Here is a 24,944-nt window from a genome sequence, read left to right as displayed (position 1 = left end):
TACTGGCAGCATGAGACCCCTGGCTTACCACTGTGTCTGCAGGCTCTGTGTGGCACACAGCCTTTGTCTTCGTGGATGTGAATGTTTAATGGTCTTGTGGTCTCGATGACTAGGGTAAGCAGTACCCAGAAGTAGTTAATTACCATCCCGATCTTTGTGATTTAGGCAATGACTGCAAACACTTTTGCACTTTATCTACTAAAGCAAATCCTTAACCTTCAAAGGATTTCCTTTGTGTTGTTTGCCATTCGGAAGTCAGAAAGGCTACTGACGCCAGTCTTGAGTTGCTTTACTCCTACGTCCAGCTTGGAAGGTCACCTGGCAGTGCTTGCTGCTTGGGGCATCTGAAAACTCTTGGTTTTCTGTTCTTTTGTTCCACTACAAACATTTCTTTCTTCTAGTTAACCTGGGAAAGTAATACTCCAAGTCTGAGGGCTCAGAAAATTCCATGCCAGGGAGAGGGATGACCCTGGTGAGGAGACTGAGATGGGTGCCAGCAGCAGGGCAGGTTGGGAGAGCAGCTTTGGGCAAAGGGGAGCAATCCCTCTGTGCCCACATGGGAAGAGCAGAATAGGCCCCATGACTGGCTCTAAAATGCAGTGAGTGCTTCATTCTTAGAGCTTTGCAAGCTCTATCTCGAGTCTCTGCGCTTCCCCTTTCTTACTATTGCTGCTTGCTGAAAAGAGCCATATGGATTTCGTACTGAATGTCACATAAATGCTGATATATAAGTATATTTAGCGGTGGCATATGGGCAATAGTAAATGAAAACGAGTGCATTTTTGGTTCAAATGATATAGCCAAGTTCTCTGAGGCTAGATGCTGCAGGGTTTTAAGAAGCTCTGTTCACTGGATCCCAGGACCAGAGTACAACTGAGGCAGTGTCTGCCCTTGGCTGTTCTGGCTGACTTTATCAACAGTGCTGATGCTTGCCACCAGGTATGGTAAGTCCTGAAGACTTCAGCCCTTGCAAAAATAAAACCCACAGCATACACTGTGATATAGGTGGCACTGCAGGGCAGTCAGCAATGTGACTGTCCTTTAGGGTTTAAGAGGCACAAATGTACATGTCAGAATCAGCTATGTGAGTTGGCTCTGAACCAAGTCTGTCTGTCAACTTCCAGGCTAGCTGATGTCTGTACGGTCGCTGGTTGTGGCACATTTACAAAGTGAACTTTGCTCTTTTTTATTTTCTCAGTGTTTGGATGATTTAATCTTGGAACTCTAAGCAAAAAAAAAAAAAAAAAAAAAAATCATAGCTGAGCAGAGATGGATTTTCTTTTCATGAAACTGTAGATAGCATCCCCTTCAATGATAGTACTGTGATTTTATCTGCTCTGATGAAAAGGTTAATTAGATTTAGGGCGTTTCTACACAAAGGAAAAGTGACGGGATCCTGACAGATTTCTCCAACTTGCTCGGGGGTTTCTTTGTAGCAAATTCACTGCAGTCATTACATTACCCACTTTTGTCACAACCTGATGTCTCTTGTTTATAGCCTTGCCTGCAACATTAAATAGCAGCCATAAAGCATTTTGCTACTGGTCCTGCCAGCTGATGAGTCCATTTTAAAGCCTGCTCATCGCACTGCGTGCATTTCTCTTTGCATAGGGAAGTAGTTAGCTTTGAATGTCACCCAGTCCTACGAAGGCAAGTGGGAAGATGGATTATGCTGGCAGTAATCCATCCATCTGTTCATCTGCCAACGCTAATGTTTAGCTTTTCAGGCTCCCAGTTGTCTTAAATAATGCTGACCTATGGGATCTGGGGTGGGAAAGGTCACATAGCTCGTTTTGTCTTCCATTTCTTAAGTGGTAATTAAACTTTCAGAGGTGTTACAGCCACATGCAGGAATTCTTGACAGGCAATATTTGTGAAGCTGAGGTCAAATCTTTCTCTGAGGTGCTGTGTTATACGATGCTCTCACAATCGTATTGGCTGGAATGCATGTACCATCTTTTTAGGGTACTTCTTGAAAAAGGAATTTGTGAAGGTTTCAGATCTTCTTACCAGGAGTGGTTGAGTTTCTGCATAGGCAGTATATCCTCTCTTTTGATTGATATTACCCAACTGTAGCGTGTTCTGACTCTCCTTTCTGTGGAGTGTTCAGCTTTGGGTAGGTGTCAGTACTTGGAGGCAACTGCAAAGGATTCAGACTTCAGTGCTGCATAGGAGCCAAGCTAGTTATTAAAAGAAATCTGGTTGTTTGCCTGCAGCTCAGGCATGATGCAGTTTACTCACACACGTTATGTAGTGCATTTGAGCAAATAAACCCATTTTCTTACAGCTGAATTTAAACAGAGGGGCATATCTCATCTGTTCCTCCATCACCTTTCAGAGTACAAACTAATGGAAGACCAAAAAGACAGAGTCTATTAGCAGTACGGAAAAGTTAAAATATATAAATGTTTAGGAGCATCCTTATATGCTGATATTAATCAGTCATAGGATTTGTCTTTTAATGGTGATAGTATAAACATTGCCAGTGAACTACTTATGACATGATGCACATGTAATGAAGATCTTATTTAAAGGAGATATTATGTTCCTACAGCCTCCCCCATCTCCCAGAGCCAAAAACCAGTTCCTGACTATGTCACCACACCTTGTTTGTGGTGGAAGCTTTCTTCCACCTGTGATGCTCACAGCCACCCATTTCCTTGTTCCTAGCTGGAGGAAAGATGATGCTGTACTCGGTTCTGTGCACCCTGCCCTGGCCAGCAGCAGGTCAAGCAGGACATTAAACTTACTCATTGCTAGCCACAGCCTTTCCTGTAGGGAGTACACCAACTGGAATCTTCTCCAGCTGTCAGTGTTCCTAAAACACCTAATATAGGCAGGTTGACAAAAGGAGCTAGGGTAAAAAAAACATTCATTTTCATAGCTAATTGAAGTGGAGGTGAAGGAAAGAGGTGCAAATCCAAGTTGAAAGAGCAGCCTTTGTCTCTGGTAGTCAGCTGGGAAAAATGATTTACTGGAGCATTCAAGAATATGAAACACAAGCAAATAAATGATGCTGACAGTCTGATCAAAGGGTTTCTATATGAGAGAAAGCCTCTGTCAGTGCTGGCTAGGCCTCTGTGTGCATAGGAACCTTACCTAATACATTTGATTAACAGCCACATGTGATGTAGGAGAAACTCACTGAATTTTGCTCTTGGGATCTGTTCATGTCATAAAGTGCTTTCAGACTCTATAGTCCATTAAAATCACATTTATCAAAGGATGCAGATGAGAATTATGGGGTGATTTTGACTCCAGGTCCTCATTCACATGAGAGTGAAGGATCTGAATACACGAGTGATGGAAAAGCTGACACATCACTTGGATCTGATCTACATGGGGGCAGTTACTGGCAAGACTGGCAGCGTAATGATATTTATTCCATAATGCCAGGTCCAAAGCAATAATAATTTTCTGGAATAAGTGCCCTCCAGGTGATCACTTACCTGGAATGGTACCACTGTTAAGAGTAAAAAGTTCCTTAGTGAGTTTGTACATGTTTAGAGCAGCTCCTGGACAAAGCACAGCAGGAAAGATAGGACCTTTGCTAGGATAATAAGCAAGGTGTAAAATGTACTAGTTGTACAAAAGTCTGGCCCACAAAACAAGAACCTTGCAGTTTGTACATCCCTCAGTGGACTCAGATAGATAAATGGTGTGTGCAGAAGAAGTCCACTGAGATTTTATTGCTTCTTTATTATGATGTCAGTAGCCTGGATTAGAAATGTTGTTTCCAGAGGAAGCGAGGCCAAAGGGAGAGCTGACATTTTAGAAAGCAGTTCCTGTACCTCCTATCCCTGGAGCACTTTGTGTGAGGTGACAGTGCCCAACTGCAAGCAGAGCACAGCCTGCCCTTGCCAGCGGTCACTGCTTCGTTACTCAGCTCGGATGAAGGGTAAGAGATCTCACTGCACCATGTGTTAGAGAAGGAAGCCATGAGGAAGTGTGCAGTGCTGAGCCTCTGGAAAGCTGAGCAAAGACGGCATTGCGGCAGCAGCTTTTCCATACTTGAAACAGCTCTGGAAAGGCAGAAAGCTACTGGTGGCTATTGTGGCAGCTGAATGAAATAGTCACTTGTGATAAGGCCTTTTGAGAGCTAGGGAAACTCTTGGCTCTTTGCCCGATGGCAGGGCTCCAAGTGGTTTCACTGGAGCCAAGTTTTTGACTTTGTATGTGAAGTAAATTGCCAGGGTGAAGCTGCAGAAATAGTGCCTGCTTATGAAAGGCCTGCAGAAGTCCTCGTGCTACCGAAGCAGCGGTCCTGGTGCTGGCAGGAGTGATGGTGCTGGCTCTACACTGTAGTGTTCCTGTAAAAGGGAGGATGATTCAGGAAGTGCACGGTGCTGCTGAATCCATTCTCGTTGTCATTTAACTGTCCCTTTATTGGCAAACTCGCACTTTCGTGCAGATTTTTTTTTGACCCACTTTTTTTCCTAGCTTTTCCTGAATTCCCACCAGCCCCAGGGACTATCCATCGATATCACTATAGCAACAAGAAGTCATTAATGGCATCCTGCCTGTGTACGTGGTTCTGAGCTGGGTGGTGGGATGTCACCATCAGCTCCGGGGAGAAAGGAGAGCACTTAGGGCCACTGTGGAGTCAGAGCTCTCAATCTCCATCCCCTGTCTTCTCTCAGAGGAGTTCTGCATTGCGTGGCAATGGTAAGGGACTTATCTCTTTCCTTAGCAAGTTGTGAGCAGTGTGTGCCGCAGGGAACTGCTGCCAGGAAAAGCTGGGCTGGGTTTGCTGCAGAAATATTGTTAGATGTGCCTCTCTTGGGTTTGTTTGCACGGGGCTGTGGCACTGAGAGATGCTTTACATTGCAAATAAGCGACTTATCCAGCAAGCCTATAGGGAGTTCCAAGTAAAGCAGGAGGCTCGGGGGCCAGGAAAGGGGAATGGCAAGTTAAACTGTGAGGTTAGATAAAAGACATGTCATATAACTCTGCTAAATGGTGAAGGAAGGGCAATTCTCAGCAGATGTAAATTAGCATTGACAAGCTCTGCTGATTTACACCCAACTCTGGTCTGGCCCACTGTCTAATTAGATGAAAAGCATCAGCATCTGAAAGGGAGGGGGGGTTGTTTAGTGAGGCCCATGGGGAGACTAGGGCATTGAGGAGTTGAAAATGTGCAAACAAGAAGAAAAAGAAAGAGACTTTATTCTTTCTACTAGGTAGAAAGGCAAAAGGCATGTGATAAGTTCTGATGCAGAAGCAGAGCCTGGCCAGCTGCACCAATTCTGTCAGGGCTCTCACTGCCTGGTAAAGTGGGCAGCATGGAGCTTTGGACCTTCTTAGGACAAGTCCCTGTGCTGGCACAGTTGCCTGGAACAGCCTTCCCAGGTTTTCTTCAGAAGCATTGCTTTAGATCTCCGTGATCAGCAGAGCAGGCAGCGTGGCTGCCTGTGGGCACCCTCATTCAGCAGGATTGCTGGTACTGCTGCAGTCCAGTTACCCTGCCTCTGCAAGCAGTACCCCAGTGCCTGGCAGCCTTTTGAAGTGACCGAACAAGCCATGGGGTGAGATCATCTCCCTGACCCTCAAGAGCATCTCCTTCCTCCCTTAAGCGTCATTCTGGGGCACGCGCTGTTGGCTTGGAAGGACTCTGCTTATCCACCTTTCATCAGCTTCAGGAGGTGCTGGATTAGATCCCAGTGCAGTTAATGAACTAAAATCAATAGAATTATGTTGGGAGACATTTTTCTGCCAGGCTTCATATTGCTTTGTTAGAAATACCAATGCAGTAAGCCACTAATGCACCCAAAATTTAAGGTTTAGGGAGCAGAAGCTGATGACATACACCTTTCTTGCAGAATTAGTGTGTGATTTCCTTCCTCTGCCACATGCATTTTAAAGAGCAGACTGGGACTCCTGGAGCAATATTAGAACAAGGAATTAGGAATCTCTTCAGGAATATTGATGTGTGTGCTATACCAACACAAGGATGGGTGGTGGACAAGATCTGCTATGTGTGATCCAAAGGCATGAGAATGCTTGGTTCATGGTGCTGGGGCTGGAAGATGATGCGAGTCCCAAACGTCAGTCTGGTCAAGCTAAGCATTGGCTCTGCTTGATCGTAAACCCTATGGGCTATTCCTCCAGCTGAGGAGGGGAGAGGAGTGGCTGATGGTGTTGCATGAAGTGCAGGGTCTGCTGTTTGTATGCACCCTGCAGGGTAGCGGGTACTGTGGGGTGTTCTGTCCCACAAGTGGGTTTCGTTGCAAATAGGACTTTCTTTCTCCTCTTCAGGAGTCATCCAGTGGAGTTCAGGGTGCTGACCCACTGAAAGCTTGGCAGATGCTGGGTGATGCCATCTCCTAGGGTGCCTCAGAGCACTTGCTGCCACCTTGCTCCAGCTGGGACTCGAGATGTCACGACTGTGTCTCCAACAGCCTTTACTACATAAACTGAGGTACTCAGCCTTCTTTTGCCACAAGGTGAATGCTAATCCATGCAATCCTTCCGCTTCCTTGTCAGCAGGACTGTTAAAGCAATGTTGTCAGAGAGACAGAGTGGTGCACTGGTGAAACAAAACAAGGTACTCATTCCCAAAGTAAAGGAAATGACTAGGAGCTCAGGTCACCTTGAAAGTACGCTGCTGAAATCAGTGAGCTGACCTTCCCTTAGAGGCAGTCTGGAAGTATCCTGTCATCACAGCCTTTCTGGAAGGAACACAAGGAGAAAACTACACTGTGTCGTAAGAAGAAGCTGCTCAGACTTAAAGAGCAGCCAGAAAAATTCATCAAGGGCACTGCTGCCAAGTGCGCAGATGTGCGGAACAGTAGGGCCCCTCAGGTGAAACCTTTCATGTCAGTCAAGCAAATTTCCCAAACAACTTAAAAAGTTCCACAGAAAGGAAGCCAAGAATGCTTAAGACCTTCAAGTGATTCCTTAACATTTTGAGATGTTTTTTTTCTGCTACCTTGAGAATATGTAGGAGCCAATCGGATCAAAATAGGAGTTTACATAAAGTTGTAGTAATTCCTACGTTCCCCATGGTGGAAATGTATGTGCCATAGCAGGATGTTCCTGTGATGTACAGCAGATTATATAGAGAAGTTCTTTTTCTCTAGGACGCCTGGATGCTAACCGTATTCCTTTGGCTGCTCTAATCAGACTAAGTCCTGACCTCGGTCGAGACCGCTTCTTTTTCTGGGTACAGTGCCAATGGTGGAGATGCTTTGAGAGTGACATAAGTGGTGACCACTGATAGGCTGTGCAAACTTGTGTTGAATGCAGTAGGATGGGGGAAGAGGTTCTGGTTTTCTCTGCGTTCTCTAGTTTTGAAACTAGATGGCAATTTTTTCTCTTGTTAGCGATACTGCGTTGTGCTATGGAGCAAACAATAAAAGCAGTGATGAAACTGCAAACTCAGGGAAAGTCGCACTCAGCTGCTTACCCTATGAAAGGAAAGAAACCCAGGAAACTGAGCCCGTTTAGATAAGTGCTGTGGTTGTACCTTTGCTGCTACAATTAACAGACACACTGTAAGCCTGGTTGCTGCTTCAGCTGTTAGAACAGACTGAAAAAAAAGAGAGCTGCAGTTGCCTAATTGTTGTACTGCATCAACTAGTTCCTGCAGCACAGCTTTGGTTAACCCAACAGCTAAGAAGCAGAGACAGCCAAGGCACCTTTACTTTTCTTGTTGACCTTTAGCTTGAAAAAGTAGATGCGTCTGGCATTAATTCCCTTGAGGCTGCTGTTCTGCAGAGCAGCCCAAGTGGAGTGATGTGCCTGTCAGGGCAGGAGGGAGATCATGCTGTGTCCATGAGGTTTGCTGTATTGGAGCACAAAACTCACAGCAGCGTTATTGCTTGCTAAAATCCTGCGTACAGCTCTTTGAAGTGTGCCTTTTGCTTCCCTCCAGCTGGTTGGATCTCTGAAATAAAAGGGAGACTGTACTTCAGTGTGCAATTTGCAAAACCTGTGTCAGAGAAATTAGGATAAGACCTGAAGACTCATTTAATCACTTATTTCAAGCCTGAATGAGATAGATGGCTTCAGTTACTCCCCTCCTGAGGAAACAGGATTTTGGTGTGATGGGCATGACTCATAAATTAATCTGCTTGAGACTTAAGATGTTGCACATGTGGAGAGTGGAAAATGTACCAGATTTGCTGAATCTCTCTGATGAAGGCAGGAGAGACCTGGCAGTAGCACAGCTACTCTTCTGTGTTGTGTGGGACCAGCTGCCCAGTGTGATGAGTCTGTCGGGCAGCTCTCAGTGCATCAAACCCAGCACTGGCAAACCTGCTCAGTCCTGCTGGACTCTGTGTCCTCCTTTCCTGAGGCCTTGTGAGGCCCCTGTGCTGATGTCCCTAGAGACTTTGGATGTGACCTGTCCTCCCTGCAGTGCTTTTCACCAGCACTGAAAAACTTATCCTTGTCCCTGCCTGCTTCATCCTCCTGACATTTTCCTGGTTCTTTGCTGGGAAGGTCATCCAAGCAGAACGGCCCTTGTGTGCTGTGGGAAGGAATGATTTATCCTTCAAGCTCTAATCCTCAATAAATAAGTTCTCTGTGAGGATTTTGCAAGAAAATGAAGGTGAGTGGCAAGTCTCCAAGCAGGCATTTATCAGTGTAGTGGGGGAGAAGTTAAATGCAATCACATGGTAGGAAATAAGCCGAGCACACGATGATGCCTTTAGTCTTCCACTTACTTAAGGCATGAGGCTCATGACAGCTGGGAGCTTTTTGGTCCCTGAGCCAGGGGACAGGCAACGTGAGCAAAGAGCAGTGATGTGCCATTCCCACAGCAGCAGACACTAAGTGCCCTTTTGCTATTTGTCGTTTTGTCCTGGGCTCAAGGACTGCTTGACTTAAAGAAAGGCTTTGGGATAGGAGAGTGCAGCATCAACCCACAGAGCTCAGGTATGCCAGTAGCAAAAAGAGCTGGCAGATTGCTGCTGGGTTTGACTGGATGAAAGCACGGTGCATTGGAACCGCTGTGCACCTTTAGGACAGGGTGAGTTAGGATCTGGAGCTGGATTACTGTGTGAGAGAACAGCATTTACTTCTCTCCTTGCCTCACACCTCATGACACTTGCTGTTTTCTATACCTAGGGTCACCTGCAGAGCATATCCATAGCTCTGAGAGGGTCAGAGGACGAATTCCTTCATTTTGCTGTAGTTTCCAATATTTCTTCAACATCAGACTGCAGCTGAATATGTACAGTGAGCCTGCAAGAATGTGTTGGAAGGTCACCTTTGGCTTATCATGCATAAGCATATGAACTCAGGTGGTTTATTCTGTCTCCATCTCCCTCTGTCCTGCAGCAGAGAGCCTGTGATGTGCTTGTGGTAATGTTATTTTAGAGCTGACTATGTGGACACGTGGTTTAATGTTACAGTGGTGTCAGTGACCTGACAAACTCTGGTATTTGAGCTGAAACTGTAATGCTGTGTGTCACGAGGAAGAGAGCACAAGAATAGGGGAAGGAGAGAAAAGGGCTCAGTGTTTTGTGGTTTGCTGTCCCAGTCAGCATTAGCCCCAGTTGCTCTTAGTGTTTTATAGAGATTTTTGCTTGTAATTTAGAAACAAAATATCCCTCTTTTTCACTTAATCCTGTTATTTTTGGTACCTACCTACACCTCAGCAACCACCACGTAGCCTGCTCTGAGCAGTCTTTATTTCCTACTGTCTCCAGCACAGCTCTGTCTCTGTCTCTGGCCCTCCTCTCTGCTCTGCCTTTGTCACCTCTCTGCCTGACCCTCTGCTGACACCAACTTCTCCTGGCTGCTCCTTTCCCAGAAGTGACTTTTACCAGCTCAGACACACCATCTGGAAAATCCAGCCCTGATGAAACAGCAGCAGGCACCCTGCCAAAACTGGCTTCTGCTGTCCTTCAGGGTGAAGGGGGTGCCCTCTTCTGTTACTGCTCTGTCGCACATAGGCCAGCTCACAGGACACAGGCACTCTGCATGGTCTGTGCCACCACCTAAGTAGTTGTCCTGCAGCCTAGAGGGGCCAGAGCTGCTGGCCCTGCTTCTTCACTCTTCTACTGACTGCTTCCCATCCTGTCTGTGCTCTTTCTTCCTTCTTTGGCTCACTTTTCCACACGTGCACACACACAGGTTGTGTGCAGCCTGGGGCACTACCTCATGTTGGCTGTAGTGTCTCTTCAGCCTTAACTGTGTAAAGTTCACTTCCTTGGTGAAAGACTGCTTTATTTTCAGCTCTTGCTACAGCAAGGATTGTCTTCTCTTTCTACTCAGTCTGAAAGCAGAGTGCAGAAAGTGTGTTGTGGCTTTTAATCCTGTGGCTGTGACCTGACAGACCATGGCATCTCATTATCAACACCATCTCACAGGAGCCCCTGTGCAGCAACTGGCTCTCATGTCATCTCATTCTCTCTTTCTTAACAGATCATGTTATAACCTATGATCACAGAAAGTCCTGATCCTCACGTTTCTCTGCTGTTACCTGTGGGCTCCTCCAGAGCCATGAAGAAGGGGGAACTCCAGCCCCACCACGAGAAGACTGGGTGAGAAGTGCCTTTGACGTCTTGGGGAACAGCCACACCTTAAGGGCTGGTTTTGCTTATTTTTAGCAGTTGTGAAGGACTGTAAACTGTTCTTCATTTCATTTCACAGCAATCCACAGCAGCAACTTTGCCTTGCTTCTCTGGGATGATATTAGAGGTAGTTTTATTAATGTGGGGAAAGTATGTCAGTTTGAACCACTTTGAAGCAAGGCATGAATCAAGCTACTAGAGTTAGTAAGATTGGCTTCCAGGCAATACGCTGCCTTAGGTGATTTAGTCTTTAGGGAATAATGAGTCTGTTCCTTCCCCTCCTGGTCAAGGTGTCTATGCTGCTCTAGTGTGCAGAAAATCCAGCTTCACTACAGTCTGGGCTGTAACTTATATGATCCTGTCTTGCTTTAGCAGAAGACCTCTTCCTGGATGTCCTAGCTGGTTGCTTCTCACTTAGCTTGTTACTACAGACTATTGCGCCACCATCCCAGCTCTATGTTACCCTTATGAATTTCAGGCTAAGCTCATATCCCCTACCTAATCTTATTTTCCTTTATGCATGGCCCTTATTCTCTCATTCCCTTTGCCTCTGGTTGCCAGTGGAGGGAATGGATGGGTCTTAAGTAGACACTGGTATCTTATATGACTGCTGTCAAGTCCATGAAGCCTAAATCCTTAAGAGAAATTCGGCATTTCTCCATGCAGTGTAAGGAGGCCTGACTGGTTTAGGTTGCTCCTTCCATTTCCAAGGGCGACTTAGATTCTTAGGCTACATCCTACTGGCTTTAACTGAAATTTTAAGTTTTCTTTTTTTATATTGCTGTGAACATATGATTTAGTCATTTAGGTTCCCTGAGCTTATGGTGTTGAACACAGTGCATAGGAGCAACCTTGGAAACCACAGTTTCTCTTTCTGAACTGTAATTTGGGGTGATCATTCAGGCCTGCTGCTGAGTGTTCCTGTGAGTACATTTGTGAGGCACCTCTATCTCTGCAGTAGAAAGGCTTTGGAAAGGCTTGCCTAATGGTCATTAACATGTGCATTTCCCTGGGAAAGGTAAACCAGATCACAACCATTGAGCCTTCTTCTTGCACCTTGCTGCCCAAGCCTTGCTGCAAACCCCACCGTCATGCCATCCTTTTCCACCCCTACCCTCTTGCTCAGCTCCCACGTTTTTGTCTGCAATCCAGTTGAGAAAAAGAACTCATACTCTTGTAAATCTTCCACCTCCTTAGTGCTGCTGTGTGAGTAAGCTAGGCCTGCAACATACTTTTCTGAGTATTTCTCACTAGAGTTGAGCAGCGTTTTTGTGAGGGAGCTGCTGAGGGTAGTATTAACTTCTCCAAAATTAAAACAGGTAGTGTGAGGCTGGCTTGGCTTGAGGTGAAAAAGATCCCCTGCCCCAAGCCCTGTGGTTCATCATCTAGTTATGCTGCTCTGTTTCTACCCAAACCTTTGGTGTTCAGCTTCTGCATTCCCTAGAAGCAGGTGTGCTATTGCATCCTGCGAGCCATCACCGGGCTGCTTCAGTAACTCATCTTTCCTTCCATTCACAGGTCTTCTGCGCATGGCAACTCAACCCATGTGAGAGTCCACTTATGTGAGTACCCAGCAGCACACTTTGCTGTCTGTGGACATTGACTGCCATCTAAGAGACAACCCAGCTCCCTCCTCTCCCCCTAGAAGCCACTGTCTTAGAGCCTCCATGTGCATTTGCTATGACATACATCAATGTTGATGAGAGACAGGAACACTGCCGGGTGATCTTGAGCTGCCAAAATAATCAGCTCTGTGCACAACATGGCTTAAAGGAGTTTTCAGTTAGCAGCATGCATCCACTAAAGAACTTAGACACTCATATTTTTTCTGGGGACTTCCGCACCCTACGCTCCTGCCACACAGGCAAGGCACTTTTGGCCAGTCCTGTGGAAAACCGGATGTATCGGAGCGTGGAGAACCTTCACTGGGCAACGGTAGCTGACTCCGGGCTGTATTCTCACTGCCGGAGCCTGGATAACGAGATCATCTTTCGCTATAGAGACACCCGACAGTGGTCAGAAGGCTGCGTGGATGTGGCCCCCGTACGGAGCACGTTGGACTCGTTGAAAAACCTTTCTCTCCATCCTAAACAGACATCACAGTCAGCACAGAATGTGCTCCTCCCTCACTTTGTCAAAGTGCCTCAGTGGCTCTTCCCTTCTGCAGAGGACAGAGCCGTGGCTGAGGATGCAAAAAAGGAGCTGAAGGAGAAGCTGAGGCTGCACAGCAGTAAGGTGGCTGAGCCCAGCAAGCCAGTGCGTCCACAGGCAGCCCTGACTGACCTGACGGCACAGGAGTTTTCTGAATGCCAGATGTGCCAGCAGTACAAGAACGGTTGTGCTGTCAGCTGCTGCACGGTTTTGGTGGAACACACTGCTCTAAGACATGGCCTCACAGGGAGGCAGAGACTCTGTGTCGCACACAGGATCATCTGTCCAGAAGACATCAAGCAGGAGGCTCAGAGGAAGCTTCGGCTCCACAGGCAGAATAGCTCCCCCAACTTGCCCCTTCAGCATGCTGGGGAAAGCCATGAGATGGAGAAATCCAGAATAGCAGAATCTCTGGAACGACTCAGTGGGGAAAGAAATGACAAAGAAACACCGGGGCAGAGCAGGAAAAGCCACTGCAAAGGGAGGCTGTACATACCCACCTTTGAGGAATTCAAGCAGATGAGAAGTAAGGAGGCAAATTTATCTGCTGGCAGCAGTGAGCCAACAAAGTGCTTGAATAAGGGACTGCTTGCAAACCAGCCCCTGGATGAGGAGAGCAATAGGAACATCTGTCCGGAAGGTTTGGGAACCAAAGCTGTGAATGAAGCTGCCATCACAGCAGAGGATGATGATGATGATGATGATGATGTGTTCCAAGAAAACCACACCTCTGCTGGGTGTTCCCAGTATTCAGTCACATGGGATGGTTTCAGGATAAGCAGCTCTGAAGTTAAGGACAGAACTGTCCAGATCTCCAACCCAGGTTTATCTCCAGTCCCCATTTGCTCTAGCCCTATTCCACGATCAACTTTGCAGGCAGTAGCAATACGCAGAGCTGGGCAGGAGACCTTCAGTGATGAGCAGCAGAAAGGAGAGACAAGACAATTAAATGATGTCCTCCACCTTGCAGGGCAGTCACTGGCTTCTGAAGCCCAGTCCTCTTGCTGTTCATCGCTGCTGTTAGAAGGCACAGACTTGTCAAGCTATGGAGCTAAACTACAAAAAATGAAGGACGAATTCATAGGTTCAGCCCTGGAACTTATTAAGAAAAGGTAACATGCTCTGTGGTGTCACCTGAAAGTAGTTCCTTTGTTAGATATCTGGTCTCTCTCCTGATATGTGCATTGAAACTCCTGTAGCATAAATATTCTGTTGACAGTGCCTTTTGTCTTGGGGTCTCTACCGAGGACTAACGTGTCTTTAAGCCATTGAGCGTAAAATCCATCTTTGTTTGGGATTAAGCCTAAAAAATAATTCCATTTGGTGCACCTTAGTCCCTTAATCCTGTCCAGACAGCAGTTATTAGTAGTCCTGGTGCTCCATTTCCCACTCATTTTTAGTAAATTACTGACAGATCTTGTTTTTTTGTTTTGTTTTGTTTTTTCCCCTGGAATATTTGTTAAAAGTATAAGACGAGAGAGAGATAAAAAAAAACATCAATACAATCCCTTTGGAAAAAGAAATATGTAGAGCCTGCCCTATCATTGTAGAACATTAATTCAGGTAGCACGACGTGCAGCAAGAAGGGCTTTCACTTACTGTCTATGTGTAGTGAACTGGCAGACAACTGAGAGTAGGCTGACTCCTGTGAGTCTCTCACCACCCTCCAGAGATCAGCAGAGCCAGCAAGTGAAAGTACCTACTGTCCCTCTGCCAACACCAGCAGTGTGAGCAAGATAATTGTGTAAAACCTTCCTCCTTCTCCTGATGTTTTTTTCTTGTCTCTGGGTAAGAGGATTCACAAGGATTGCTTTCTCTGTCCTGGGTTTGGACACTGCAGTCCTGCTGCCTTCCTTCCAAAGAAATGGAAACTTTCCCATGCAGGCAAGTGGCACAACAGGAATCAGCAATGGTCTGGAAGTTAGGAACACCGGGCAGTGTCAGTGTGTTATAATAAGCTCAGGCTGATGGGAAAAGGAGGAGTGTTGGTGGAGTGGCTTGTTTCGTAAGTCTGACTCTCAGGACTGGTTTTGCCAAGAATTACATCTGACTTGCTTCCTAGCTGCTTCCAGCATCTGCAGATGCAGTGTTGAAATACCAGGGCTTCGGCGTTGAACACCAGCTCAGTATCTGTGGAATGCTAGAGCTCTGAGCCTGCACTCTCCAGTATTAGAGGAGGTGATGGTGACTTCTACACAGGAATGAGAGTCATCTGAAAGAGCCATGTCGCTGCCATGTAAACAGAACCAGAGTGAGGTGCAGAGATACTTTGGTAACTCTGTAATCCAAAGCTTCCTTCAGCTGTCCAGCGTAGCCTTTGTGCTAGAGTCTGAAAACCAGATGAGGAAATAGACAAAAAAAGCTTTGGTATGCAACCACTTTCATTGAGTAGGTTATTTTTATCTTCGATGTGAAATGAGATACACAGAATGGCACAAGCTATGAGTAAGAGCATAAGAACAGCTGTCTGGGCAGATCAAAGGTTTGACTAAGTATCCAGAGCCTGGGGTGCGTGCACAGCAAGGTATACAGGAAACTGGTAGTGCACATAGTATTTCTTCCTACTACCCTCTCTGCTTACACATACTTTCTGCTCAGGGCCTTTATGGTTTCAGTACAGTTTCTGTGCTTATTAATATCCTAGTAGCTTTTATCTCCGTGAATGTATTCAGACTCATTAGTTGGGTTTGTCAAAATATATAATATAATTTTGTAATCACTAGAATGGGAATTCATCTGAAAATGTGAATGGCAGTATTAGAAATACTGTTTCATGTCAGTGAACAACCCTGACCTGGTTATTTTAGATAGTAACAGCAGTTAGTGTTAAAGGTCATCATTTGTTTAGGAAAGCAGAAGGGAACTGATCTGTTGGCATTGCCAAGGTAGTGATTAGTGGAAAACCGATTTCCTTTGCATGGAAAAATCTCAGTTTTCCATCACTTTCACCTGAGACTTAAAAGCTGAATATTCATTTATAACCTAAGCTGATTCTCACTGCAGAGGTAGGAGACTTCTTGTCTTTTGGGTCCTATTTTGTGATGTCTGGGCTACGTTTTTTTCCTAAGTCTTACAAGAAAGAAGGTGAAAGCTGGGAGTTTGGTCCCATTTCCATGTGTAGAGCTCAACAAGCCTTTGATAGAAATGTTATGATGGAACATCATAGAATAAGACAGCTGAAATTGTCTTCTCTTTCTGGAGGTTTTGTGTAAGCACTACAGTTTTACAAATCAGCTTTGTCTGTTAAGTTAATTGCCTTCCTATTAATTTATACATATTTACTTAAGACTCATTTAATTGGCTTAATGTTTTAACAGAGAATATTTGATTTTCAGCTTAGGAACCGTAGCAGCTTTCATCCTCTCCTGGGTCACTGGATACCTTTAACTTAGGCTGTAGCCTGAGATGGGAGGGGATGTTGAGATCAAGGTGGAAATTCTGTAGGCATGTCCATAGATTGCCCACTTTCTGAACCCTAGAATAAGGATGTGCAAAAGGAGACGTGCCAAAGAGCCCAGTGGGTTCACAGTACAACATATATATAATTATCCTTACATTATTGCAAGGAACAGGAGGCAAAAAGGTCTCAGAATGCCAGTTTCAGCCCTGGCTGCTGGATACTCACAAGCCACACCACTGTGCTTACAGCCATCAGTTAGCTGCACTTACTGAGCTCCCTTCCTCTCTTAGGGAGGGCAAAGCACAAGGAAGGAGCAGTACACAGGGAGCATAGTAAGGTGTTGGGAGAACATCATGAAAGGAGGAAGAAATGAGAAGGTGAATAATCCTGAAGGTGTAAAAGAAAGAGTGCTCTAAACTCAGTTTACACCACTGTCTAGGTGATGTAAGTGGTATGAAAAAGCAGCGTGCTCAGCTCAGTCTTACAGTTTGAATCAGCAGAGACTGCTGCAGACTGAAAAGAAGAAAGCTGGCAGCAGTGATGGTCTGGCTGGGGAGGTACAGCTGCAGGAAGAAATGTGCAGGGAAGGGAAAGGAAGGCTGAGTGCAGGGGCAGGAAAGAAGTAACATCTAGCTTGGGCTGTCAGCTCAGCAAACTGCTCTAAAAGTTACAGAGGAGAGTTCAGCTTTGTCCCGAGAGCAGTGGTCTATATGGTTGAAGGTGCTGTGATCGAGAGAAGATAGTATTCCAGTTTTGCTGCTGAGCTTGGGTACACCCTGTTGCCTCTGTGTGCCTCAGCATACTCCTTTCCTTTTGAATATTTCAGCCAGAAGCTGTTCTGAGCAGGAGCAGGTGTTGGAAACACTTGTTTTCTGGCAGTGGCAGATCCTCATCAAGAGTTTCTTACTCCCCCAACCTCTCACTTCCCTCCTTCAGCTGTGCTCTGCTGAACTCTTCATATTTTACCCTAATCAGTCAACTATCATCGAGATGATCTGGGTGGGAATATGTGAGGGATGATATATTTTAAATACAGATGGTTTCAAAGAATTGTTCTGGAATCCAGACTGTGGTCACATACAGCAATGAAGGAGTGGTACTCTGGCATGTCTGTGGATGGAGGGAAGAAAGACACATGTCCATTGTAAGCTGGACCACGGCCTGCTGCTGCTCCAGGGCAGCGTGGATTTTGGTCTTTCCTTCCTTCAGGGCAGGAGGGGGGGAAATGGCACTTCCAAATCCACAGGGCAAGGAATGAGCACAGCATAAAAGCCAAGAGTGTGCTGTTAGCACTGTGCCAATGCTGCACAGCCGCAGCTCAACTCTTTTTAAGTTGGTCATTCTTCTGGTGGTGTCAGCTGGGACCCGGAAGCACTGATGGAGGAAGATGAACAAGCATCAGCTGCAAAGTTGCAGACCAACTTTTTTGGCCTGACAACAAGAGCTGGTCTGTGTTCTGGGAGATTTGTTCCCTCTTTGGTGATTTCAGTAGTGGCTGATGGTTTGTTGTCAGAGCCAACTGTCATTCATGCCATAAAGAAAATACCCATCTGTCTCATGTGTTTGCTTGTAGCTGACAGTGTTAGAATTGTGCATTGGCAGTATGACCTACCAGCATCGATTCACAAGTGAAGCCTTTAAAAAGAAGCAGATTTTATCACAGGAGATGTTTGTTAAGCATAAGGTGCATTCATAACCTTAAATATTTCCAGACACTGACTTCCACTATGCACAAGTAACCAGATTCAGTCCTGACAACCCTTCTTCTCAAAAGAATCCAAGCCCTTAGTAACCCCAAAATGAAAAAATAGATTTATTCCAAGCGGGCTTCATTGTGCATGCAAGAAAAGTGTCTTAGAGCCTGTTATATATATATATATATATATATATATGTAAAATTACAGGTAGTGGCACAAACTGCAGCCTGTCAACTACTCTGTCAAGTCAGAGGTTTTGCACCAGACTGTCTGTCTGGAGAGGTGTTATCTACAGGGAGAGGAACGTGGGGTTGGAACAGGCTGCCTGTATCAGTTGGGCCAGGCCCTCGTTACCAGCAGACAGCTGTGACTAAGAGCACCCCTGAATTGCCAAGTGAGACTCGCAGGCTGCCAGTCATTTCAGGGCCCTTCAGTGCACCAAAAGTCCTGAGCATGAGCTCCCTGAAAGCAGAGGGAATCTTTCCAGTGGTTTCCGCAAGCTTGGGATCATGAGATGAAGAACAGAGAGAAAGCTCCTTTAATCCTCTGAATTCTTCAAAGTATTGTGGTTTCTTGCAGGTGATTTTTTTCCACGTGAGCAATATGGTTTCTGTGTTGACAGCATCTCTTTAAATATCAGGAAAAAATGGATGTAGCCTACTTAGAAGGAGGTTTTTCTGGTCCCAGTGGGTGAACCTCACGCTTTATGAACACAAAAAAGTCCTGTGAACACCTGAGACTTGATACCCCAAATTGATGCTGGTATGAGTGCAATTACTCATTTTGCACTGCAATAACAGAGCTTTATTTAGAGCCCTGAAACACAGACACAGAAATCTATGCCAAGCAGACTAGATTTGTGCCTGAACTTTCCCTGAACTGTTGTGGCTGGGCTGATCAGACTGTGGCTTTCTGCTCAGTCTCATTTGGGTCAGGAATGGCAGGTGAGCTGCGGATGTGATGTTCATCAGAATTTACTTCTTTTTCTGCAGCTGCAATGCTGAGACTGCTGCCAGATCCCCCTCTGAGGGACACTGTGAACTGAAGGAAGACGATCACCCACCTCCAGAGGACAGCCAGCAAGCCACAGCGATGTCCATGGCAGCTGAGAGCTGGGAGGATAAGAAAAGCAATGAGAAATCCAGCGACGCTCAACCTGCAGGGAATGTAAGGGAGAGGAATTCACCTCTCATTTTGGGTGTTTGTTTAGGACTTTTTCTTGTCAGAAGCTCTGAAAGATCTCTTTGTTGTAGAAACTGGGCAGCTTGGCATCTGAAATCACATCAACTCCCACAGTCAATTAATCGGAAGGACTTCTAGTGCTTTTTTAATTATGCTTAAGGAAATAGGAATCAGTTGTGTGCCCCTATCTATCTGCAACTGCAGGGAGCTCAGCAATAATCCCACTGTGGCTTTCACCACACCACCGCCCTTTTGTTGCTGCGCTGCCCAGGAGATCAGCCAGGTCCTTCTTAGTGTCCCCACTTAGTCAATCCACTAATGTAGGTGAGGCTTAAAGGCTGGAGTTCCTGGACTGGCAGCTGTGAAATGTTCACAGAGCAGAGGGAAGTGAAGTTAGATCCCTGGAGGACTGGCACAGTTGTCACTTTAGAACCTTAGCCAGGGGTGTGCTGTTCATTTCTCCACGGTTATTGGATAGCTGTGGCCCAGCCACCACTGAGCCATTGAACTGGCAGCTACAGAGCCACAGGGGAGAGGAGTCCTTGCTGTTGGAACTAAGCAAGACAGAGGGACCTGGGGTTTGTGATCATAGAACATCCCAAACTGACTGCATAGAAGAGCTGCGTTTAAAATCCCACTGCTAATGAACTGCCTTTTTCCTCCTTTGGCAACTGAAATCCAGTGGCTGCAAAGCAGACACTTCTTTGACCACTGCCCCGCTGCCTTGCTCCAACCCTGCTTGCCTTTCTTGCAGACCTCCAGTCCCAGCTGCCGCCGGTCCAGCTCTGACATTGTCCATGAGAGCACGGATGGTGCCAAGGCCCAGCGGGAGTGCCGGCTGCGGCCGCACTTCAGTGACCCCATGCCAACAGACTCAGTGAAGAGGAAGCAGCTGGAGCTGAAGATTGCAGCAGCAGCACGGCAGCACGCACAGAAACGCCGGCAGGAGCGAGACTATGGTATGCACATTCTGTACTTGGTGGGGGCCAGGTGCTTAGACCTACTATTCTGTGTAAATATGGTGCAACTCTATGGACCTAGGGGAGGGAAGCATTCTGGATTTAACCTTGATATACAAGAAATCAGGATCTATCCTGCTGTGTCTCTGTCTGACAGATGGCAATGGGAGAGGGAGCCCAAGTAAGTTTGCAGGCATAGGCAGTGCAGGAAAGTCAGGCTTCACCTGGGAGCCAGTTCCTTCTGATCCCCACTCCCTAGCTTTCCAGCAGCAAAACAGGAGGGAAGACAGCCAACAGCCCTGCTTTCATCAGGTTTCCCCACCGGGGTTCCTGCTGCTTGTGGCTGTGCCAGCTTGAGTTCCCCAAGTGAGCTCTGTGATGATTTCTGTCTGTTCTCAGGTCCAGTGGTAGCAAAAGCCAACCTTGGCCATGGCAGCAGCTTCGATGAGACTCGCCGTGCCGCACGTGGCTCCCTCCGTTCCAGACATCACTGGAGCAATGTCAGCAGCCTGAGCACAGACAGCGGGATTGTGGGTGTGAATGATGTCCGTGATGACCTGGATCCCAGTGAGGCCACCCGGACCAAGTCTGCAGAGGTGGAGAGGGCAGACAGTGGCATCAGCCAGATGTCAGCCAGGAAGTGGAGGAACAGGGCATCCGAAACACTGAGCTCCCTGCAGGCCTGGGAAGCCCACCAGCCCTGTACCGACTGTGGAGAAAGGGACCTCCCAGTAGAGACAGATGTGCAGAACTGTAATCAGAGGCGGGCTGACCTCTGCGACAAGTGCCGCAAGCGTAGGACGGAGCGCAAGGAGTCTGTGCTGGAGTTTGTCAACACAGAGGCCAGCTATGGAGAGGACCTGCGCATCATCAAAGAGGAATTCTACCTCCCCATGCAGGCAGCTGGGCTGCTGACTCAGGAGCAGCTCCTTGGCATCTTCAGCAATATTCAAGAGCTCATTGACCTCAATGAGAGCTTTCTGGAGATACTTCAGGAGGAGATCGATCAGGCCTTTGACCAGGTACGATGCCTGCCTGCTGAACTGGGCAGGTAGGAATAGGTTGTGTGTTAGTGAGGCAGCACAGTTGGAGCAGGGGGATTGGAAGATAGGATCCTGGGTTCTGGTCGTCTGCCCAGTCCCTTGCTCCCTCAATTATTGTAAACCAGTGATTGCAGTAGATCTGTACCAGATCATCACTGTTGGCCTCACCCTGCTGTGGTAATGCCTCTGCCTTTAGCAGGCCATCAGTTATTTATCCCATCAACAGGACCTAATTGTCCCATTACCAAAGTTAGCTTTAAACCAGATAGCTTGGACGCTTTTAAGAGGTTGAGCAGAGGGTCACAGAGCTCAACTTGGTCTGACCAGCATAAGAGGACCAAGCTTGCAGGCCACATGCTTACACAACCCTGAGCTGGTGTGAGGTTGCAGTTTATTGCAGCTTGCCTCTGGGCTGGCTGCAGGGCCAGACAGCACTGGCTGCTCCCTGCACTGGTGACAACTTGCACCTACTTACAGCTCTGCACACCAGCTGCTTCTACTGATGCACTCTGCCTTGCACAAAGAATTCTATCCCACCAGTGTAGTGGGCAGACGGCAGAGAAATAAAAATAAGTTTCTAGAACAGCAGTCGCTGCAAAGAGCAAACAAACAGCTTCACATCCTCCTTTCTTTAAGGAACCAAACCACACTCATTGCTTTGTCGGTTTCACCAGGACATTTGTTCTGTAGGAAACACATCCTTCCTCTCCCTCTCTTGAAACCCTCTCTGTGCATCAAACTGAGCAGCTTGTCTCAGAAACTGACAGCCTCTCTTGTGCACCTGGCACACTGAAGACAGATGTGCACTGTGGTTGTCCTCTGTGAATAATTTCTTGAGGCAATGGCTTCTACAGCAGCCGTGGATTTCCCTGTTTCCTCCTCCATGTTGCCCTTTGCAGACAGAGCTCTGTACTGCATCAAAAGCTGCCAGCAGAGAACTGCTCCCTCTCCTGCTGCTGAAGTGAGTGGTAATTGCAGAGTGTATCAGCATGCACCTAGACAGAGATAAAAGCATGATGTGGCACAAGGTTCTTTTATTTCTGGTTAGTCTGAAAGTCAAAAAGCAATTTACTGTGAAATTTTTCAATTAGGCATCACAGTAGCCAGTAGGAGTGCAACTGGTGGAGATCCTGCTTCCCAGCCAGCCCAGCTGCTCAGAACAAATGCAGAAGTTGTGAACTGCCACGACGGTTCCCCGAGCTACATGCCTCCCCTGCCCATTTGAGCCTAAACTTTCTTAAGTTAATTTAATTAATTTATGCACTGCTGCATCAGTCGTATGGCAGACCTGCCAGCCCAGGCCCCTGAAAACCCTGCTGACTAGAAGGCTGACTCTGGCCTTTAGCTCCTGGTGAGCTGGCTGAGCCCACAGAAGCAGAGAAGACATTTCTTTACATGTAGAAGTGCGAACAGTTAGAGCAGCTTCCCTTCCTCTCCCCATGTGCTGCTTACTCCCGGCCTTTAAGAGACGGCCTTTGCAGCCCAGCTGTGCGCTCACCAGACCCTGCAGTGAGTCTGTACTGACAGGACTGAATGCAGGTTCTGTGCTCGTGCTTCCCCTGAGCTAACCCAGCAGGGGCTGTGTTGCATGCTTGCAGGGGGATGATGATCTGATGACCGTGTGCATCGGTGAAATATTTCTCGAGTTCGTCAACATGCTGCCAGCCTTCCAGACCTACTGTCTTCAGCAGTCCTCCTCTGTGAACATGCTCAATGCGCTGGAAAAGGAGAAAGAGTTGCTCAGGTGAGAAGAGACCTGAGAATATTCTTCCAGTCTTTGAGGACAGAAGGGCGCCGGGCTGAGGGCAAAGCCTTTGTCAGCTCAACCGGATCCAAGTTTTGGTGCTAATGTTTGTTAGGGATGAGCTGCAATGTTGTGGGGTGAGGAGCTTTATGCTTCAGAACGTGCTCAGCCCTCAGTGTGCTCGGTGAGACAGCCTGTTGGTGTCCATCTGTATCAGTATTTTGTGGTACCGATGTTTGCCCACTGGCCACAGAGCTTTCACTGAATAACACCCAGCTAAGAACATTCTCATCCCTGCACCAGAGCAAGGTTTGGTTTTCCACTGGGAAAAATCACTGGGTAAAGTATGCATGACTCAAATGTTTCCCATTCTGAGCCCCAGCCTGCTGGGCAAGTCATTGCTCTGTTACCACTGCAACAGCTATAAAATGATGACAGCACCAAATTCTTGTTTAGGAAGCATTGTAATCAAATGGTGAAAGAACCCACACATTTATGTAATCACATATAGGCTGATGTATCTGCCCTGGGCCCAGGTCAATGTGTACCAGAGAAAGATCACACCCTCATTGTTTTCCAGTGATTAACAGATGACTGCTGGGATATTACGTGCTAGCAAACCAGGCCCCTTGTCACCGTTCCGCAGTTGAGCATGGCTGCAGACATTCTTAATTTTGGAGAAGAGCTCTCAAGGCTGCTAAAACCAGAGCGAAGGGCTGCAGCACTCAGCAGCTGTCAGCGCCTCTCCGCTCGTTTGCATCTTGGGTTGCAGCATCTGCTGACAAAACAGCCACCGTTTCATTCCTTCTTCTTAAATCCCTGCAGAATATTCCTCAATGTGTCCCAGAACGACAACACAGCACTGCGACGGATGAACTTGAGGTCCTTTCTGATGGCCCCTTTGCAAAGAGTCACTAAGTACCCACTGCTGCTCAGCAGAATCATCAAGGCCACCACTGAGTACCACCCAGACCACGGCAGCCTGCGGGAGGCCAAGAGCCGCATCGAGTCCCACCTGGAGCACATCAACATGAAAACCAAGCAGGAAGGGAACGCGTGGACCCTCCGCTCCTTTCGCCAAGACAGCAAGAAGAAGAGGGAAGTCATCAACATCGAAATGAGAGAAACTGCCCTCAAAACTGTGGGGTGGCTGCGGGAGGAAACACGGTTTGTGATGGAGGGGTCTCTGCAGCTGGCCCAGCCCCCTGACGGCCAGTGGGTGAAGAAAGGCAGCAAGACCCTCAAGTTCCAGAACATGCAGGTCCTCCTCCTGGTGAATATGAAGCGCGTGTCTGAGTCCAGCCTGGAGTCAGCTGAGCCCGGGCCTGTGAAGGATGCCGTGCTGGTCCTCATCAGGGACAAAAACAATGGGAAGTTCCATTTGCTCAGGGAGCCCTTGAGGCTGAGTAATTGCATCGTCTCCACTGATCCCGACTGCGATGACACCTTTGAACTCATTGAAATCAGGAGGGAGGCGTTTGTGTTCCGGGACAGCGACCGGGCACGGACTCACCACTGGTTCAGGCAGATCAGGCGGTACTCGCGGGAGCTGGGCTCCTGGAAGAAGCGGAGGAACGCGCTGCCCAACATCATGATCAGCACGCCCCATAGCAGGCCCTGAGGGTGGGCAGCATGCAGTGACACTGGGCTTGGCCAGAGCCACGGTAGCTTGAACTTGCTCTGCTCCATGGACGACACAGAAAGGAGTCTGACACGAACTCCTACTGAGCAGCGCTGGAGCCAAGCATTACAGCCTGATCCTGGGCTCCAGCCTCAGGACTCGGAGCTTGTTTGTGGCTGATGTACATACACAGAGGGGCCTGTTGGAGGAAAATGATGCATTTAACTTGTTAATATTGCACTGTGGGAGAATGACATATGATGCTTGCATTTGCATGAATTCTGTTGAAAGCCAGTCTTGATAACGTGAGAGAGGTTTCCGCTATTGACTATATTTCATCAGCATTAGGTAAAGTCAGGGTCAAAATTAGGTGCAGTGTTACGCAGAAGAGGAGGAAAGTCGGAGAAAACATTTTCCACCACTACTCCTAAGGACTATATTTCATTTTTCAGCCAAAATACTTGTTTTAAAAGATCTTTCATATTTAATCCAAATCAAGTAGGAGTCAGCGTACTCAGATCCAGCTGCATGCACACAGCACACAAAAAAGGTCAGACAGTAAAAGGGGTTCTTGCTCTCTCGCATGTGCACCCCAAATGTGTGTGAAGACCCATGGAAGAGCAGTAT

At 47.2% G+C, this 24,944-nt stretch overlaps 1 protein-coding gene across 1 annotated transcript; it reads left to right on the top strand.

Annotated features, from left to right (window-relative positions):
- Window positions 1-12,811: 12,811 nt before the first annotated feature.
- LOC136057788 (uncharacterized) lies at window positions 12,812-24,354 on the top strand. The gene is made up of 6 exons (XM_065750685.1): window positions 12,812-13,783; window positions 18,761-18,935; window positions 19,705-19,909; window positions 20,309-20,931; window positions 22,551-22,696; window positions 23,522-24,354. The coding sequence occupies exons 1-6, from the start codon at window positions 12,834-12,836 to the stop codon at window positions 24,315-24,317; spliced, it is 2,895 nt and encodes a 964-aa protein (XP_065606757.1). The 5' UTR covers window positions 12,812-12,833; the 3' UTR covers window positions 24,318-24,354.
- Window positions 24,355-24,944: the final 590 nt, after the last annotated feature.

The sequence above is a fragment of the Cyrtonyx montezumae genome, unplaced genomic scaffold (genome assembly GCF_038088225.1).
Source record: "Cyrtonyx montezumae isolate F1298 unplaced genomic scaffold, pur_monq_1.0 scaffold_7, whole genome shotgun sequence".
Classification (NCBI taxonomy): Eukaryota; Metazoa; Chordata; class Aves; order Galliformes; family Odontophoridae; genus Cyrtonyx; species Cyrtonyx montezumae.
This window is presented reverse-complemented; position numbering and strand designations above follow the sequence as displayed.